The following is an 18,870-nucleotide window of genomic DNA, read 5'->3' on the forward strand; positions in this document are numbered from 1 at the left end:
GGACTACTTCCTCCTCCCTCCATCTAAGACTGCGTCCTAAATGGCACCCTTTCCCCTATATAGTTCCCTACTTTTGACAAGTGTCCATAGGGCTCTGGTCAAAAGTAGTTCACTATGTAAGGAATAGGGTGCCATTTGGGACACATCCTAACTAATTTCTAACGCTGTGTGTTTGTTTAGTTTCCAAGTATCTAAGACATGCAAGTATCTAAGACACCGAGGCTCCTAACCCCCTTACAGCCTCCGACAACAAGACTGAGATTTAACTGACAGCTTCAAACATGCCGATCTGGAGGGAAAACACAGGATGTGTCTCAGATGGCACCCTATTCCCTATATAGTGTGTTATATTTGACCACAGCCCATAGGGGTATAGTCAAAAGTAATGCACTATATAGGTGAATAAGGTGCTATTTGGGACGCAGACACAGAGGAATTTTGCTAAATGGGAGGAAACATGGGATATTGTCCTCAGCCAGGTCTCTGTATGCGTTTGAGTCCTGGGTTGTATTCATTAAGGCATACCGTAGCAAAACAGTTTGAAATGGAAAACTAAAACTGCGCTTCTAATTGAATAAATCTACGTAGTACCTCTTTCAGTCCACTTTCTTCCGTTCGCTGCCTAGTGAATAAGACCCAGTTTTCCTCATTTAAGGCTAGTTCTATGTGCTGTGTTGTATGGTGAGAATTCCCTGACCTGCCCTGTTGACTAACTTATATGGGCAGCTCATTATGTCATATCGGATTGATCTATCTATCTATCAAACCATATTTCCTCTCGTGAGCTTTTTTACTCCCTGGGTTGTTCCACTTCAAAAAGCACAGAAAAGAGGATTTTGACACCCACTATCTCAGATTGTGCTGAAATCATTTCTGTAGTTATAGAGCAAGATTTGCATTCCTGAAACATTATTTTGTTTTAAATGCAATTTGATCTCTGAGAAAATTGAATTGTCGAATTTCGTGAAATGTGTTCGAAAATTGCAACATTTTCTGTCTCATGGCAAAATGTGTAGAATTACAGGAAATATACTTTAAAACAACAACAAAAAATGATCTGCCGTCAATACGGGGGCCAGTAAAATGTTTTGCCCATGAGGCGGGGGCAACCAAATCTCTCTTAGGGCCCCCAAAAGGCTAGGGCCGGCCCTGGCTACTGGTATAAATGCATTTAGTTAAGTAGTTTAACTGCACAAATGGATTGTTTGCACAAATCAGTTGACTGTGTGGTACGCAGACCCGCGAGCCACTGCGGCCCCTCATGATGAGTTCAAATTTTGTGGCCCCCACCCCCATCAAAGTTGCCCATCCCTGAGAGAGACCATTTCTGGTGAACAAGCAAACCATTAGGTAACAACAGTTCTACTGGTTTTAATGGTAAAAGTCACAAACGCGCACTGTATAGTCTATTGCAATGTTGTTGGGTTGTGTTAAATGGTAAATGTCAGTAATCACACACATTACAGTATAGAGCTGTTTTCTAATAATTGTATTGAAAAACATATGACTGCCATGCAATGATTTTATAATTGTATTATTTTATTAGGTTTGTCACAACATTTTAGTCACCAGCCCATTTCTACTGTACATCAATGTTTTGGACTTGTAATAAAAGTCTTCATATGAGAATTGCACCATACAGGTCTGAGAGCTGCCATTTGTTAGGCTATTCAAGGAGAGTTAGATTGAAGCATTTAGGTTAAGAGAACTACAAACTGAATTGCTTTCATGGAGGACTGGCTTGACTTGATTTATGTTCATCATGAGCAAAAGCTGTTGGTTTTCAACCAAAGTTGCAAAGAAAATGTGATCCATTTGAATAACCACAAGAGACCAGCTAAATTGATAAAAGAGTATGGCAGTAGCTGGAACAGGAGGGATCTATTGGACAAAACCTGACACTTTCACACTAATTTATGGTGAATTATGCAAGCCACTTAAATGGCAAATTTCTCTGAACGGGGGGGCGTCACCAGATTCACAGGGAATACATTACATTAAAAGTATTCATACCCCTTGACTTATTCCACATTTTGTAGTATTACAATTCAAAATGGATTGAATTTTTTAAAATCTCGCCCACCTACGCACAATACCCCATAATGGAAAAGTGAAAACATGTTTTTAGAATTTTTTTGCTAATTTATTGAAAATTAAATAATTATTCAACCCCCTGAGTCAATACATGTTAGAATCATCTTTGTCAGTGATTACAGCTGTGAGTCTTTCTGGGTAAGTCTCTAAGAGCTTTTCGCACCTGGACAATATTTGCACAAAATTCTACAAGCTCTGTCAAGTTGGTGGTTAATCATTGTTAGACACCCATTTTCAATTCTTGCCATAGTTTTTCAAGCTATTTAAGTCAACTGTGACTAGGCCACTCAGGAACATTCAATGTTGTCTTGGTAAGCAACTCCCATGTGTATTTGCCCTTGTGTTTTTTTATGTTATTCTCCTGCTGAAAGGGGAATTTATCTCGCGGTGTTTGGTGGAAAGCAGACTGAACCAGGGGTTTCCTCTAGGATTTAGCCTGTGCGGTTGGGGTGGCAGGTAGCCTAGTGGTTAGAGCGTTGGGCCAGTAACCGAAAGGTTGCTGGATCGAATCCCCGAGCTGACAAGGTAAAAATCTGTCGTTCTGCCCCTGAGCAAGGCACTGTTCGCCAGGTGCCGTGGATGTCAATTAAGGCAGCCCCCCGCACCTCTCTGATTCAGAGGGGTTGGGTTAAATGCGGAAGACACATTTCAGTTGAAGGCATTCAGTTGTACATCTTTCCCCTATTCCATTTTTATCCTAAAAAAACTACCTAGTCCTTGCTGATGCAGCCACCACTATGCTTGAAAATATGAAGAGTGATGTTGTTGGATTTGCCACAAGCATAACACAAAGATAATTTCCTTGCCAAATTCTTTGCAGTTTTACTTTAGTGCCATATTGCAAGCAGGATGCATTTTTTTGATTTTTTTTTTTCTGTACAGGCTTCCTTCTTTTCACTCTGTCATTTAAGTTAGTATTGTGGAGTAACTGCAATGTTGTTGATCCATCGTCAGTTTTCTCCCATCACAGCCATTAAACTCTGTAACTGTTTTAAATTCACCATTGGCCTCATGATGAAATCCTAGAGCGGTTTCCTTCCTCTCCAGCAACTGAGTTAGGGAGGACGCCTGTATCTTTGTAGTGACTGGGTGTATTGATACATCATCCAAAGTGTCATTTATAATTTCATCACGCTCAAAGGGCAATGTCTGCTTTTTTTATTTGACCCATTTACCAATGGGTGCCCTTCTTTGCAAGGCATTTGAAAACCTCCCTGTTTTTTGGGGGGATGAATATGTGTTTGAAATTCAAGACCTTACAGATAATTGTATGTGTGCGGTACAAAAACGAGGTAGACATTCAAAAATCATGTTAAACACTATTATTGCACACAGTGAATCCCAGCAACGTATTGTGACTTAAGCCGATTTTTACTCCTTAGCGTATTTAGGCTTGCCATATCAAATGAGGATGAATACTTGACTCAAAAGACATTTCAGCTTTTGATTTTTGAACTCATTTGTAAACAATCTAAAAACATCAGTCCACTTTGACATTATGGGGTATCTTGTGCAGGCCAGTGACACAACAATTGAATCCATTTTAAATTCAGGCTCTAACACAACAAGATGTAGAGGAAATGGTGCGTGCATACTTTCTGAAGACACTGGAGGATGGAGAAGCAATACTCGGGAGCTGCAGCTCCATACTACTTGTCAGACATAGAGAACTGATACTGTTGTTGGGGTGGGATTGGGGTGTGGGGGAGGTCCGTGGGTGGCTTTTGACCATTTTATTGGATTCCTCATGTCTTACTAAATGGTAGGAAGAAGTTTGGTCCAAATCGCACGTTGAGTACTATTTTTATTGAATATGTGAATCCTATAAATTTAAAAGGGCCAATTTGGGTGCAATTTCTCAAGCGATCTACTAAAATGTCAACAAAATAATGTTGCAGGAAAGCTCATCTTATCTGTTTCTAACTATAGAAACTACTCAGAAGCCAGTCTAAACAACTTCCATACAGACATGGCTTACTGAAATGACATGGAACAACTCCCCTGTGTAAACATCTATTTGGTAGAGAAAGCTAGCATGTTGTCAGCTTGAATACTGTTAGTGCAGTAAGGACACAGAGGCACAGTATCAAGACCACATGCTTTCTGTAGTAACACTATTCGTTGTTTAAAGTCCACGGACGTGCAATTGACAATGACATGTTGTTGATAGTTTGTTGAGCGTTTTATAGGTGGACTATCCAAATAAAGTGTTACCTACTACATACGTAAGTCGTTCTTTAACCGCCGTCCTTCATCGGGTGTCTTCCAGGAGGAGGCGATCGTGTCCCCAGCGGGCCCCCAGCGGAGCCGCATGGACCGCTTGCTGGAGATCCTGAACGGCATGAGGAACAACAGTGCCGGGGTGGACGGCCAGCTCCGCTCCTTCATGGAGGAGGCCCAGACCTCGACCCAGTCGGAAGAGAGCTTGGCCCAGATCGTCTCTACTATCTATGGCAAGGCCCTCAGCGACAGAAGCTTCGCCGCTACCGCTGCCAGACTCTGTGACAAGATGGCCCTGTTCATGGTGGAGGGGACCAAGTTTAGATCATTACTACTCAATATGTTACAGGTGAGATGGATGGAGGGAGGGAGTGGGGTTGTGTGGGTACGTACATGTCTTTCTGTCCATCTGTCTTTCAGTGTGTGTGTGTGTGTGTGGTGTCTGTCAGACAATGAGTGTGTGGTGTCTATCTCAGTGGGTGTGGATGGTCCTAATTGGTGTCATTGGCCCTGTGGGCTGTGTGTGACGTTGGGAAAATGTCAGTAGGCACAGAGCTAATGAACAGCATGGGAGGCCATAGCCTGAGGGAGGGGGGCACGTCTGCCTAGCCTCACCCAAGATAAGGTTTCTCCCCACCCACGTCTGCCCTGCCCGCACTACGGCTCAGTGCCTCCCTGGGTGTCACGACTTCCCTCCCTCCTTTGGGAGCCAGACAGACGCTCCGTTGCAGACACAGTCTGGGCGCTAACTCTCTCTCTCTCCCCTCTGCTCTCTCTTTCCTTTTCTCTCTCCACCCGCCAGCTCTATGTGGCTGACACGCCAGGCGAAATGTTAACCCACCTGCTGCGTCACAGTACTCCCTCTCCCCTCTTCCTCTTCTCTGTTTGTCCGCCTTCATTTGCGGTAAATAGGGAATGGGCGCATTTCTAATGTTATAAACAGCCGAATGTGGCCTGTTGAAAAGATTGTTGCTAGTGGATGTGATGCCAAATCTCCACTCTTTCAACCTGAGAATAATTAGTTGATTATTCCACAGAATTATTATACAGCTGGCTGGCTAGTCCCTGGTTTCTGTTACCTTTCTAAACAGGCCTGTTACTAAAGCATCATCCGGGCTCAATGAGCACAATGGAACATTTAGATAATTTATCACGTGGTGTTTAGCATAATGCATTAATTCAACATTTCTATTACTATTTCTCATTAGTAAAGAATAAAGGACTATCGAACAAAAACGGTATGTTTGTTAAAGATAAATGAATGAGGATACATGCAACTTGCTTTATTAGTCTCCCATTTATTTATATAATAAAATTTAAAAAATACCATTAATGTGCAAATTATGTTTGAAAAAAATGCATAAATGATTAACTCTTTATCGACCGTTTCTTTGGTAGTGAGTTGATATTCCGGTTAAACTCTCATCTGAACATTCCCTTCTCTACCCTCTTTGCCCTCTCTCCACCTTTCTGACCTGTGTGTGTGTGTGTGTGTGTGTGTGTGTGTGTGTGTGTGTGTGTGTGTGTGTGTGTGTGTGTGTGTGTGTGTGTGTGTGTGTGTGTGTGTGTGTGTGTGTGTGTGTGTGTGTGTGTGTGTAGCTGGCTATGGTTTGGGTTGTCTGCTGGGTGCTAAGTGCTGTAGCTGTCTTTTAGAAAGTGAGTGCTAGGCTTGTTTCTCACCCTGGTGTCACGTTGTAACCCGTCCCCCTTCTCACCCTGGTGTCACATTGTAACCCATCCCCCTTCCTCCCCTATGGCACAGTCACAGAGAACTTCCTGTCCTGTCTGGCATGGCTCGCCGACCACCGAGTGTGTGCCTGCGCGCACCATATTAACTATCTGTGCATGTGTGTTTGCCGTGCGAAGAGCATACAGGGCACTGAGACTTCACCAACTCAGATTCTCTGTCATCTACTTTTATTTCTACCATCTTATGTCATCTCTATACGTGCACAATGAGCATTAACCTTCATTAACCATAGTTCATTTTTATTGCGATCAAACCGGTTGTTTCATTCTCTTAAATTGAATTAAATGTTCCCAGCAACTTTTTCAGCATGTTTTTATGCTCAACTTTCTCATTATCAAGTTGACGTAAAGTATAGGCATTAGCCAAGTTTAACATGCATTAAGTTAACATCCAACACCCACAATGGTTCGTTTTTTTATTTGAGGGTTTTGCCCACTACGAAATAAACATTACATCGATATATAAAGCTTTACCACTTTAGTGGTTTCAATTACTGCTTCTTTCAAGGATCTTATTCCCTCCTACGTTTGACTATTTCACCAGGAGCTCACAGTCATCACTAGGGTTGCACATTTTGGGGAATATTCAGAGGTGGAAACTTTCCGTGGGAATATATGGGAACTAACGGAAAAATATGCAAATTAATACTATTTAAATGTAGATGTTTTTTGCATTGGATATATTTACCATATCATATGGAGACAGAAACATAAACCTTTTACCTTATCATAAATATTTGACATAATTGCAAATTATTAAATCCTTCCAATAGAAATAACACAAAGCAATTTAGTTACGAATTGAACTTTAATTAAATGAGTTCTCTTCTCATGGGAGGATTTCACTGAACAACAAAATAAAGGGAATATTGAATGATCCCCAATGATCTATCGCATCTCCCAAAAACTTTTTCAGCGTACATCTGTGAAATCCTAGTCTAGAAACTAAAGCTTTGGTTGTCTTCCTCTCAGGCTTCCATGTCTTCTCCCTGGACCTCCTCAATGTCCACCTCTTGAACATCAGACTGAGGCCTTATCTTCACTGTCACTTTCCAACCTTGTTGAGGATGGCTCGTTGTCAGGCTCAAAAAGCCTCAAATTTGCCCGGATAGCCACCAATTTTTCAACCCTTGTATTGGTCAGCCTGTTGCATGCTTTGGTGTGTGTTCCCAAACAAGGACCAGTTGCGCTCTGAGGAGGCTGATGTTGGTGGGATTTGGAGGAAGATGTAGACAACAGGGGAAAGAGCCTCAGATCCACTAAGTCCCTTCCACCAGGTGGCTGATGAGATGTAATATGGCAGTCATGCCACACATCTCCATCCCAAAGCCCTTGCTTGGAAGTGTACTTGGCCAGACTGCCAAGAACATTTTCCTCATCCAGGCCAAGGTGGCGAGACATGGTAGTGATGACACCATAGGCCTTGTTGATCTCTGCACTAGACAGGATGCTCTTGCCAGCATACTTGGGGTAGAAGTCTTCACTCTTTTTGGTGTATTTCAGAACTGCAGTTTCCTCTGCTTGGAGCAACTGTGAAGTGGGCAGGGCAGTATGGATTTCTTCTCTTACATCTGCAAGCAGAGTCTGAACATCAGACAGGATGGCATTGTCTCCCTCAATCCCTGCAATGGCTACTGCTATAGGTTTCAGGCTGCTTACCACTCTCTCCCAAAATACATAATTCAGGAGGATCCTCTTGATGGGGCTGTCAATATTGGCAGACTGTGATATGGCTATTTCTTGGAGAGACGCCTTCCCCTCCAGGAGACTGTCAAACATGATGACAACACCACCCCAACGGGTGTTGCTGGGCAGCTTTAATGTGGTGCTCTGATTCTTCTCACTTTGCTTGGTGAGGTAGATTGCTGCTATAACTTGATGACCCTTCACATACTTAACCATTTCCCTGGCTCTCTTGTAGAGTGTATCCATTGTTTTCAGTGCCATGATGTCCTTGAGGAGTAGATTCAATGCATGAGTAGGATGTGATGTGAGTGTCAGAGTCCTCCACTTTAGACCAAGCAGCCTTCATGTTCGCAGCATTGTCTGTCACCAGTGCAAATACCTTCTGTGGTCCAAGGTCATTGACTGCCTTCAGCTCATCTGCAATGTAGAGACTGGTGTGTTTGTTGTCCCTTGTGTCTGTGCTCTTGTAGAATACTGGTTGAGGCAGATGTAATTAATTATTCCTCGCCCACAAACATTCGACCACCCATCAGAGATGATTGCAATACAGTCTGCTTTCTCTATGATTTGCATGACCTTCTGTTGAACTCTGCATCCAGCAAATTAGTAGATAAAGCATGTCTGGTTGGAGGGGTGTATGCTGGGCGAGGAACGTCCAGAAATTTCTTCCAATACACATTGCCTGTGAGCATCAGAGGTGAACCATTTGCATGCACAGCTCGAGCAAGACATTCAACAGCATTTCTCTGACTCGTTCCTCCATTGAGTCAAAAAAACGTCTGATTCCAGGAGGACCATGAGCTGTTGCTATCAGTAAGGTGTCTGATTCATAATTTTCACCTCGAATAGAAGTAAAGGGACTTTTTTCAGAGGTTGCTTGTTGTGAGCGCTGAGGGAAATTTATGCACTTAGCCAGATGGTTCTGCATTTTGTTGCATTCTTCACATATGATTTTGCACAGTATTTGCAAATGTACACATATTTTCCTTCTACATGAAATGTCTCCACACATCACATAATGCCTGTGTTATTTTCCTGTAAAGATTAGAAAAGAGTTTTAAAAAACAAATACAATTCCATGTGCAGATAAATAGTTAAGCAGTTTAGATTAAACAACTCCTTTGTAAGATAAATGTTTAAAAATTAAACATGTATGGAAACAGGTGAATTAACACTCCTCAGTTAGCAGGCTCAAGCAACTAGCAGAAATGGTTAACGAGTTAGAAACACACTTTGCTGTAGGCTACTATTTACTAGTTAACAACAAATAATGTACAGTTGAAGTTGGAAGTTTACATACACTTAGGATGGAGTCATTGAAACTCAATTTTCAACCACTCCACAAATTTCTTGTTAACAAACTAGAGTTTTGGCAAGTCGATTAGGACATCTACTTTGTGCAATGCACAAGTCATTTTTCCAGCAATTGTTTAGACAGATTATTTCACTTATAACTCACCGTATCACAATTCCAGTGGGTCAGAAGTTTACATACACTAAGTTGACTGTGCCTTTAAACAGCTTGGAAAATTCCAGAAAATTATGTCATGGCTTTAGAAGCTTCTGATAGGCTAATTTACATCATTCGGGTAAGGTGTTTGGAGGAAAAAGGACATCATCCCAACCGTGAAGCATGGGGGTGGCAGCATCATGTTGTGGGGGTGCTTTGCTGTAGGAGGGACTGGTGCACTTCACAAAATAGATGGCATCATGAGGTAGGAAATTATGTGGATATATTGAAGCAACATCTCAAGACCTCAGTCAGGAGGTTAAAGCTTGGTCGCAAATGGGTCTTCCAAATGGACAATGACCCCAAGCATACTTCCAAAGTTGTGGCAAAATGGCTTAAGGACAACAAAGTCAAGGTATTGGAATGGCCATCACAAAGCCCTGACCTTAATCCTATAGAACATTTGTGGGCAGAACTGAACAAGTGTGTGCGAGCAAGGAGGCCTACAAATCTGACTCAGTTACACCAGCTCTGTCAGGAGGAATGGGCCAAAATTCACCCAACTTATTGTGGGAAGCTTGTGGAAGGCTACCCGAAACGTTTGACCCAAGTTTGACCCACCCACGTGGGTGACTGACAGACGGACGAGGTCAGTGGCGGTAATGCACCTAATTTATGAAGGTTGCCAATCGCAATATGAAGTCGGGAAGAAAAAGCCTAGAAGGAGGAGAGATGACTAGAAACGATTCGGTTCACCGTTTTATGTTTGGATTAATTGTCGGAGTTGAGGACCTTGTGCATTTCAGGTAAAATAACAACTCAATGTTTATATCCCAGGACAAATTAGCTAGCAACAGCAAGCTAGCTAAATAGGACAAATTAGCTAGCAAGTGCAAGCTAGCTAGCTAAATTGCCATAAATGTTTAATGCTTTTCGACCTGTCCCCAAATTAATGTAATTGGTTCAGAGTTTGTTTTGATATTTTAACCTGCGTGTCGTGATCGCGTTTGGTGTGGGGGAACAAAATAAATGTATGCACGATGGCGCACGCGCGCAGCCGGTTTGGGTTCCATGTTAGTGTGCAAGATCTTGAATCAGCTGTGCATGTGATGGAAGAATGCACTGTGCATGCAGAGGGTTGCAATTCCATTGAATTGGGGATAGTTTAACCAAAATATGCCACAAGACCTAGAATTACCTTGTGTATCCCACAAAAAAAGTTTCACTGTTATAAGCTAACTTTTTTAAATGAATTTAAGCAAAATTCCCCAAATTCCATGGCTTAACTTCCCATGGAAAATGTCCGGGAAAATTCTGGAAATTTACCGGAAAGTTTCCGACCCTTTGCAACGCTAGTCATAACCTATTATCTCCTCTTACGCATTGAAAAATAGAATATTGCTTGGGAGCAGCAGAGTTTGTTTTGTGTTCCACTCTTCCGTTAGGGTGTTGTCAAGGATTCCCCCTATAACCCAACCAGACATTATTCTCTGGCTTTATGGAAGTCGTTTAGACTGGCTTCTCCAGACTAACCGTATATACATTTGTCATTGATAAGTGCCTAAATTGGAATGCAGTGGCTTACATTAACATGCTATACATGACGTCAGAGCTCAGGTTTTCCGCCTCACAGTGCTGTATGGGCTTTGATTGACAGCAGTAATAAACTTGAGCACTGTGCGTGACAAGATGATGCCGCTGTCCCTCCCACTAAATGGGCTACTTTTGCACATTTGTTGTCTGAGTGAGGGGAAACGCTGTAAATGGAGAGGAGTCGATGTGTTCTGAAAGATGAGATGTTGAGGATTATAATAAATACCGCTTTGCTGTCGTACAACCAAACCACCTACCCATGAGTCCAAATGTGCACTTCACATTTCCATATTTTGAAAACTCATGTCATTAACAGTATCAACGTTTATGATCGCTATGTTTGATCCTCAGTTACAAGGACGACATTAGGCTTGGGCGGTATACCATTCGTCAAGGTATTTGGAGAAGCCACAGGATGGTTTTTCAATACAGTCAAAACTATTTCATTGATAAGTTAATATCTACAGTCAACTTGTGCAATACATTAGGAGATTTTTTTTAAAGTTTCTTTATGCTTTCTTCATTTCACATGTCACATTATTTTACATTTGAAGCTTACTGTACCTCCCCCAGAACAGTTGAGCAAATCACACGTTTGTTTGTAAATCGCACAATGGGAGAAACCAGAAGCTGGTGTGTCCATAGCGTTCTATATCTGTCAGCGAGTCTCTGTTGTGCGGCACGCACGAAGAGATGAAGTTACACTTGTATACACTTGTATACAATTCACTACTAAGTGTTTGCCGTCAGATATCTTATAATGGCTTTCTGCCAGAAGTCAAAGAGCTCTAGATGAGTTATCTTTACAGTTGCAATTTTTTCCCCGCTTGTTAGCATTTAACTAACAGTGTCTGTGATTTTTGCTATTAGTTTGTGCTAATTTCGTTAGCATTCTGGTAATAGAGACCCAATGAGCTTTTCTTGTGATTTTAGCGCCCCTTTGTGTGTTATGCGGGTAATACCGCAAATCCCAGGATTGAGGGAAGGACGACATGAAAATCTGGATACCGCCCAAGCCTAGATGACCCTGGCTTGTCTTAAACAGGTTTGTCGTATTGTGAAGAAAATTAACTTCAGAAACAAGTACTAGAATGCACTCACAACTCCATTCTAAGCACACCAAAATTATAATCTGTTTGTGTAAAGTGCCTTTTGAAAGCCTAACACTGTAAGGTAATATTTTATAACTTAGCTAGCCATGTTGGCTACAGAACAAGCTTTACAATGCAGTGGCATATATTCAAACCCACTTTTTTTTTTTACATCAAATCATTTATCTTTTTTCTCTTTCATAATTTTCCTTCAATTCGCAAGAGGCTGAATGTATCTCACAGGAGAAAGCTTCTACGCTAGCGAAACAGCGCCCTTCTGTCGCTCTTTGTGTAGGCCGTCTACAGTGCATTCGGAAAGTATTCAGACCCCTTCACCTTTCCCAGATTTTGTTACATTACAGCCTTATTCTAAAAATGTATGGTAAAACATTTCCTCATCAATCTACACACAATACCCCATAATGACAAAGTGAAAACAGGTTTTTAGAATGTTTAGCAAATTTAGTTAATATAAAAAAACATAAATTCCTTGTTTACGTAAATATTCAGACACATTGCTATGACTCGAAATTGAGCTCATGTGCATCCTGTTTCCATTGCTCATCCTAGAGAGTTTCTACAACTTGATTGGAGTCCAACTGTGGTAAATTAAATTGATTGGACATGATTTGGAAAGGCGCACACATGTCTATATAAGGTCCCGCTGTTGACAGTGCATGTCATAGCAAAAAGCGAGCCGTGAGGTTGAAGGAATTGTCCGTAGAGCTCCGAGACAGGATTGTGTCGAAGCAGAGATCTGGGTAAGGGTACCAAAAAGTGTCTGCAGCATTGAAGGTCCCCAAGAACGGAGCTTTCGGGGAAGAAAGGCCTTGGTCAGGGAGGTGACCAAGAACTGGAGGACACCAAGCACTGCTCATCACCTGGCCAATACCATCCCTACGGTTAAGCATGGTGGTGGCAGCATCATGCTGTGGGGATGTTTTTCAGCAGCAGGGACTGGGAGATTAGTCAGGATCGAGGGAAAGATAAACGGAGCAAAGTACAGAGATCCTTGATGAATGCCTGCTGCAGAGCGCTCAGGACCTCAGACTGGGGCGAAGGTTCACCTTCCAACAGGACAACAACCCTAAGGGCACATTCAAGACAACGCAGGAGGGGCTTCGGGACAAGTCTCCGAATGTCCTTGAGTGGCCCAGCCAGAGCCCGGACTTGAACCCGATCGAACATCTCTGGAGAGACCTGAAAATGGCTGTGCAGCAACACTCCCCATCCAACCTGACAGAGCTTGAGAGGATCTGCAGAGAAGAATGTGAGGAACTCCCCAAATACAGGTGTGCCAAGCTTGTAATCACTGCCAAAGGTGCTTCAACACAGTACTGAGTATTTGCTCAAAATTTGTCATTATGGGGTATTGTCTACATTGATGAGGGGGGGAAACGATTTAATTCATTTTAGAATAAGGCTGTAACTTTTGGATAAGTGAAGGGGTCTGAATACTTTCCAAATGTACTATATCTGATGCTGTCTGGTCCAAACGAGTATGACATTGTTGCCGCCCGTAGCATTGAAGGCAAGGGAAGCCAGCGAACCTCCCTTGACAAAAGTATAAAAAATTAGCGTTGAGCTAAACTGATCAAACTCAACTGTGAATGGTCCTGGCGCGGCAAAAAGGGCTTGGCTTCCCCAGTGATATTACCCACGCACTGCTACTGTTCAAATGATGCCCACCTGAACCAGATTGCGATTTATAATGGAACTTATTTGGATTGTGTACAAAAAAACAAGTGTGCTTGCTTCAGTTCCTCAATGGCAAAGCTAGGAGAGCTAAAAACACATAATTGAATGCTCTTTCCTTGAGTCATAAAAGTGCATTGAAATTACTTAGAAACTGTGCACACTTTGGAGAGGTGTGTGGCCACTTGGAGACACCAGTTAGACCTCTCACTCAAACCCTTGTGATACTTTTTTTTTTCTTATCTTGCACCTACTCCAACATTTCAATGAATATTCTTATTATCTTACTGAATCTATCCAGAGTGTTTTCAGATTTTGTTATCAACAAATGCTGTGAAAAGTGCAATAAATGTCAAATGCACATAACATCAACTGTCTGTTTGCATTCGGTCTTGTATCAGGTGAACTGTTGTCCTCACCTTTGCTTTGAAACGTCCCCACAATATCCCAAGTGCTCTCTTTCAATTTCCACCATTGGAAGTTATTCTGTTAGAAACATTGAAATTTGGCCCTATCCATATAGGCCAATTTCCATGAGTGTAAATTAAGATAGGCACTGAGACATCAGAGTCTCCTTTCTATGGATGAATCATAGATTTTTCTTTCCCTCCCCCATCCCCTGGTTGCACAATAATAGTGTGTGTGTGTGTGTGTGTGTGTGTGTGTGTGTGTGTGTGTGTGTGTGTGTGTGTGTGTGTGTGTGTGTGTGTGTGTGTGTGTGTGTGTGTGTGTGTGTGTGTGTGTGTGTGTGTGTGTGTGTGTGTGTGTGTGTGTGTGTGTGTGTGCGCGAGCACAGTAAGTAAAGTACAGTGCTGTGGGGTTAATAAGAGACCTTCTGAAAGCGGCTCTGATCACATTGGATCTGCATCACTGTTCGGTCTCGACCCCTGGTGATCTTCTGAGTTTATAGTGAGTTTTGGTATATATCTCCTCTCTACCCTAGAAGGACTCACAGAGTCACAGTATCTCTCCTCTCTCTAGCTGCTATGGAAGGATATCTTGAGGCATACCCTGTGCCCTAGTTTGGTTTTGAGGTGTCTCTGTGCTTTCTGTCCCCTACAGTGCGAATGGCTGACATTCTGGATGTCTATGCGGCTATGCACGAATTTGATCATTTCTCATGACAAGATAGTAATGCTTCATAGTGCCAGAAAGATAGAAATTTCACCTTTCTGGTAAAAAAATATTGCTGAGATGAGCTCACTTTTGACGACCCAAGCTCAAGGACATACTGTAGTACAAATACGATATACAATTATGAAATATCAATATATGATTAAGCTCCCATTCATGAAAAATGGTTGAATAGGGCCTGAAATATTTTATTTGAGAATCGCATCTATATATATTTACAATCAAATTCACAAATGTCCTCCTATACCATGTCAGTTGCATTATTACTGTAACAATTCATCATATAGCTAGTGGGTAGGAAAAAGTAGCCTTATTTTTGTGTCACAGCTTTGTGATTCTTGCATCCCTCCCCTCCTGAACGTTTTTAGTTTATTTGGATCCCCATTTTTTAGGTTTTGCAGAACTAACAGCTACTCTTACTAGGGTCCACAAAAAGTACAAAACATAAGAAACAAAACACAGAGACTACTGATTTTAATACGATCTCAGATTTCATCTCCCGTAAAAGTTGTCCGTCTGTGATGAACACAGTGGTTCAAATAAAAAAAATGTTTTTTATTAAATTAGAAATTAAACCATTTGTGTTTGTCGTGCAACGATGGGACTAGTTGCTATCAATGCTGAAGGTTCTTAGTTTTCCAACGCTGTCCGGAATATGAAGGTGCGACGTGTCCTTCCGCCATAAATTGACAGTCTGACCAGCGAATGAAAGTTAACGCGGGTCTTCCCAGCTTCCAATGGCTGTGGATATGCAACCTGATACCTCAGTCTTGTAGGGCGCACTCAATTCAAGCTGGGAAGTGTGGCTATCAGCCAAATTGTTGTGAAGCGAATTTGCTTTACAGAGGCTGATTTCTAAGTGAAATACGACACAATTATGCTTAGCCTGGTTAACATTGTATTCACCCCTCTCTGTCCCCGACCAAAGGACTTTTCTCTGCTGTGTTGTTTTTACAGTGTCTCATCTCTCTGCTCCCTAACATTACATCTCTCCTCTCTGTCCTCTACAGAAGGACTTCTCTCGTCGGGAGGAGCTGCAGGCGTCTGACGTAGAGCTCTGGTTGGGGTTCATCACCTTCCTGTGTGAGATGTTTGGAACAATGAGGTCCAGCGCCGGAGAGCCCTTCCGAGTCCTGGTCTGTCCCATATACACCTGTCTCAGAGAGGTTAGTACACTCCATACCACCATAAACACACATCTTCCTCTATACACTAACACACCTCCACCTACGAGCCCTTCAGAGTCGCCCCCATGTCGCAGAGAGGATAGTACTCTCTCGCACACGGACATTCCACCTCTACTCATCTTTGCCCAACTATGTCGCAATGTAACCTACATACAGTACTATAACCTTGGCTATCTTCCAATATCTACACTAGCATACCACTGCAGGGACATTATTTCCAGATGGATATTGGAACAGACACAACATGTCGTTCGCTAAGATCACAAAGCTTCCTCATTCAGAGGGCTGTTCCATCTACCCATCCCCACAGCACAGCACTTTTAGTAATTGGGGGAAAAAACTAAAGGGGGAAGATGATTCCGGTAACACCTGCCTTGCCTCAGAGTTCCAATTCCCATCAGCAGAAGTGGTCTGTCACAATGGCTCCGACCGTTTCCATGAAAACCAGAGACCGCAGACAGACGCGGTAGCAATCTGGGGCTTTACCGCTAAAGAATAAGCAGAAGTGGTCGAGACACAGACATGCGAGACAGACAGTGAGATGGGGAGGATGAAGGGTTTAGATGAACAGTTTAAAGTGAAATCAAATACTAGGAAAACCACCAGACAGTCGAGCATTTAGCCTATCATAGCCTGGTCCCAGATGTGTTTGTGCTGTATAGTCAACTCCTAGTTGTTTTCTTTTCAAATGACCACATGAGTTGTCAAGACAGCACAAACAGATCTAGGACGAGGTTAGCAATTAGCCTTCATTTTCTTACCTCTCTTAGTGTGAGAATCAAATTTAATTCCTCACATGCTTTGTAGACAGGTGTAGACTAACAGTGAAATGCTTACTTACGGGTCTTTTTCCAGAAATGCGGTGTTAAAGATAAGATATAAACAATAGAAATATAGACACAGTGAATAATGAGGAGAAGTTAAACTAGCATGGCTATATATAGGAAGTAGAAAATAACATGGCTATATACAGGGAGAACCAGTACTGGGTGCAGGGGTACGAGGTAATGTGTGTATGTAATGTACATAGAGGTTAGGGGTAAAGTGACTAGCAGCAGTGTGTGTGGGGGGGGGGGGGGTGTAGAGTCCAGTGTACAGTAAGTATGTGTGGGTAGAGTTGGTGCAAGGGAATTTGATTAGCTATTTATCATTCTTGTTTATTAGTCTTATGGCTTGGGGGTAGAAGCTGTTCAGGGTCCTGTTGGTTCCAGGCGCAGAGAGAACGGGCTGGAGTCTTTGAAACATTTTCGACACCGCCTGGTATAGAGGTCCTGGATGGCAGGGAGCTCGGCCCCGGTGATGTACTGGGCCGTACTCACTCTGCAGCCCCTTGCGGTCGGATGCCAAGCAGTTGTCATACCAAGCGGTGATGCAGCCAGTCAAGATGCTCTCGATGGTGCAGCTGTAGAACTTGTTGAGGATCTGAGGGCCCATGCCAAAACCTTTTCAGCCTCCTGAGGAGGAAGAGACGTTGTCGTGCCCTCTTCACAACTGGGTTAGTGTGTTTGGACCATAGTGATGTGGACACAGAGGAACTTGAAGCTCTCGACCCTCTCCACTACAGCCCCGTCGATGGGAATCGGGTTGTGCTCGGCCCTCCGTTTCCTGTAGTCCACGATCATCTCCTTTGTCTTAATGACGTGGTGGGAGAGGTTGTTGTTGGCCTGGCACCATACTGCCAGGTCTCTGGCCTCCTCCCTATAGGCTGTCTGTGATCAGGCCCTACCACCGTTGTGTCGTCGGCGAACTTAATGATGGTCTGACGTGCCATGCCATGGTGGAGGGGGGATAGCGTAAGGAGAGAGCGCGAGAGATCTGCCACCATGCTTGCCTGCCGGAGGGTCCAGTTGTTGGAGCCCACCTCTTCAGAATCCCAGTGATGCAAGATGTTTATGTCTGGTTTTCAGGGTGACATCCTATATCCAGCCACCCATGTACACACACAGACCTGTGGGTTCCAGTGTGTGGTCCGTGCCTGGGCTGGCTGGAATAGTGAATAAGCTCCAAGAATGTCACTGGCACTTTTACAACCGCTGCTTTGAAGTGGCACACACACAGACACGCACATACTGTTCTCTACAAATACACACATACCACAATCAATCATTCTGCATTGTTGGACTAAAGGCTGGGGGTCTCCTGTCTGTGACATGCTAGCGTTGTTTGTCTTAGCTGTTGGGATGCTCGAGCTCGAGTGTGTTAGAGCCCGACCCCACGCACTCTCCATAACTGGATGATGTAGAATTGTCATTATTTTATTCCACTTGCGATACACATTTACTATTGTTGCACCGAAATAGTTTCTTTCTTTTGCAGTGTACGCCTGCACCTCCCTTTTCATGCGCGAATACACACACACACACACACACACCAGACGTCTCTCTCACTGCAGTTACTCAGGAAGCTCTGTGGTGTCGGCAGCACTAGCCGCAGTCTTCCTCTAGAGTCTCTGTCAGGCTCCTCTCTTCTCTGCATAGGAGTGAAATCACGGTGACACTCGCCCACTCACAAAGAATCCTGCCAGAGAGAGAGAGAGAAAGAAAGCGAGAGAAGGTGGGGGGGGGGGGGGTGTAAGGTGTAAGAGCAATAAAAGGATAGAGAGAGCGAGCAGGGGGTTGAGAAAGAGAGATGAGCGAAGGTATATGCAGCACCCCCCCATTGCTACTGTTCACCCCAGCCTCCACACACCACTGAGAGGTGCCAGCCATGCCTTGCACACCCTGGCACTGGCACTCCCCAGGAGACGACAATCTAACACCTCCACAGACGCTATAGGGCTGTAGAATTGTAACATGTAGGAGGGTGGGGGGGCACCTCACATTCCTATACCCTGTATTAAAACCATAATGCTGGGTTTACAGTTATTGAAGGACATATAGGGTATAGAGTGCACTGTGAGCAGGCAGAAGGACATGGGTACACATAGGAGGGCGCTGTCTGGGTGCATTCTCCTGGATATTTTCCCCAAAGC

The 18,870-nt window shown here is 43.3% G+C and overlaps 1 protein-coding gene across 6 annotated transcripts in view; it reads left to right on the plus strand.

The window, feature by feature from the left end:
• Positions 1-18,870, plus strand: part of LOC139543579 (CBP80/20-dependent translation initiation factor-like) — a 135,294-nt gene that overhangs the window by 94,039 nt on the left and 22,385 nt on the right. For all 6 annotated transcript variants that reach the window (XM_071349791.1, XM_071349788.1, XM_071349789.1 and 3 more), the window contains 2 exons: positions 4,364-4,663; positions 15,723-15,878. In XM_071349791.1, coding sequence (XP_071205892.1) covers positions 4,364-4,663; positions 15,723-15,878 — 456 coding nt within the window. The remainder of the gene's footprint in view (positions 1-4,363; positions 4,664-15,722; positions 15,879-18,870) is intronic.

Source organism: Salvelinus alpinus, chromosome 18 (genome assembly GCF_045679555.1).
Source record: "Salvelinus alpinus chromosome 18, SLU_Salpinus.1, whole genome shotgun sequence".
Lineage (NCBI taxonomy): Eukaryota > Metazoa > Chordata > Actinopteri > Salmoniformes > Salmonidae > Salvelinus > Salvelinus alpinus.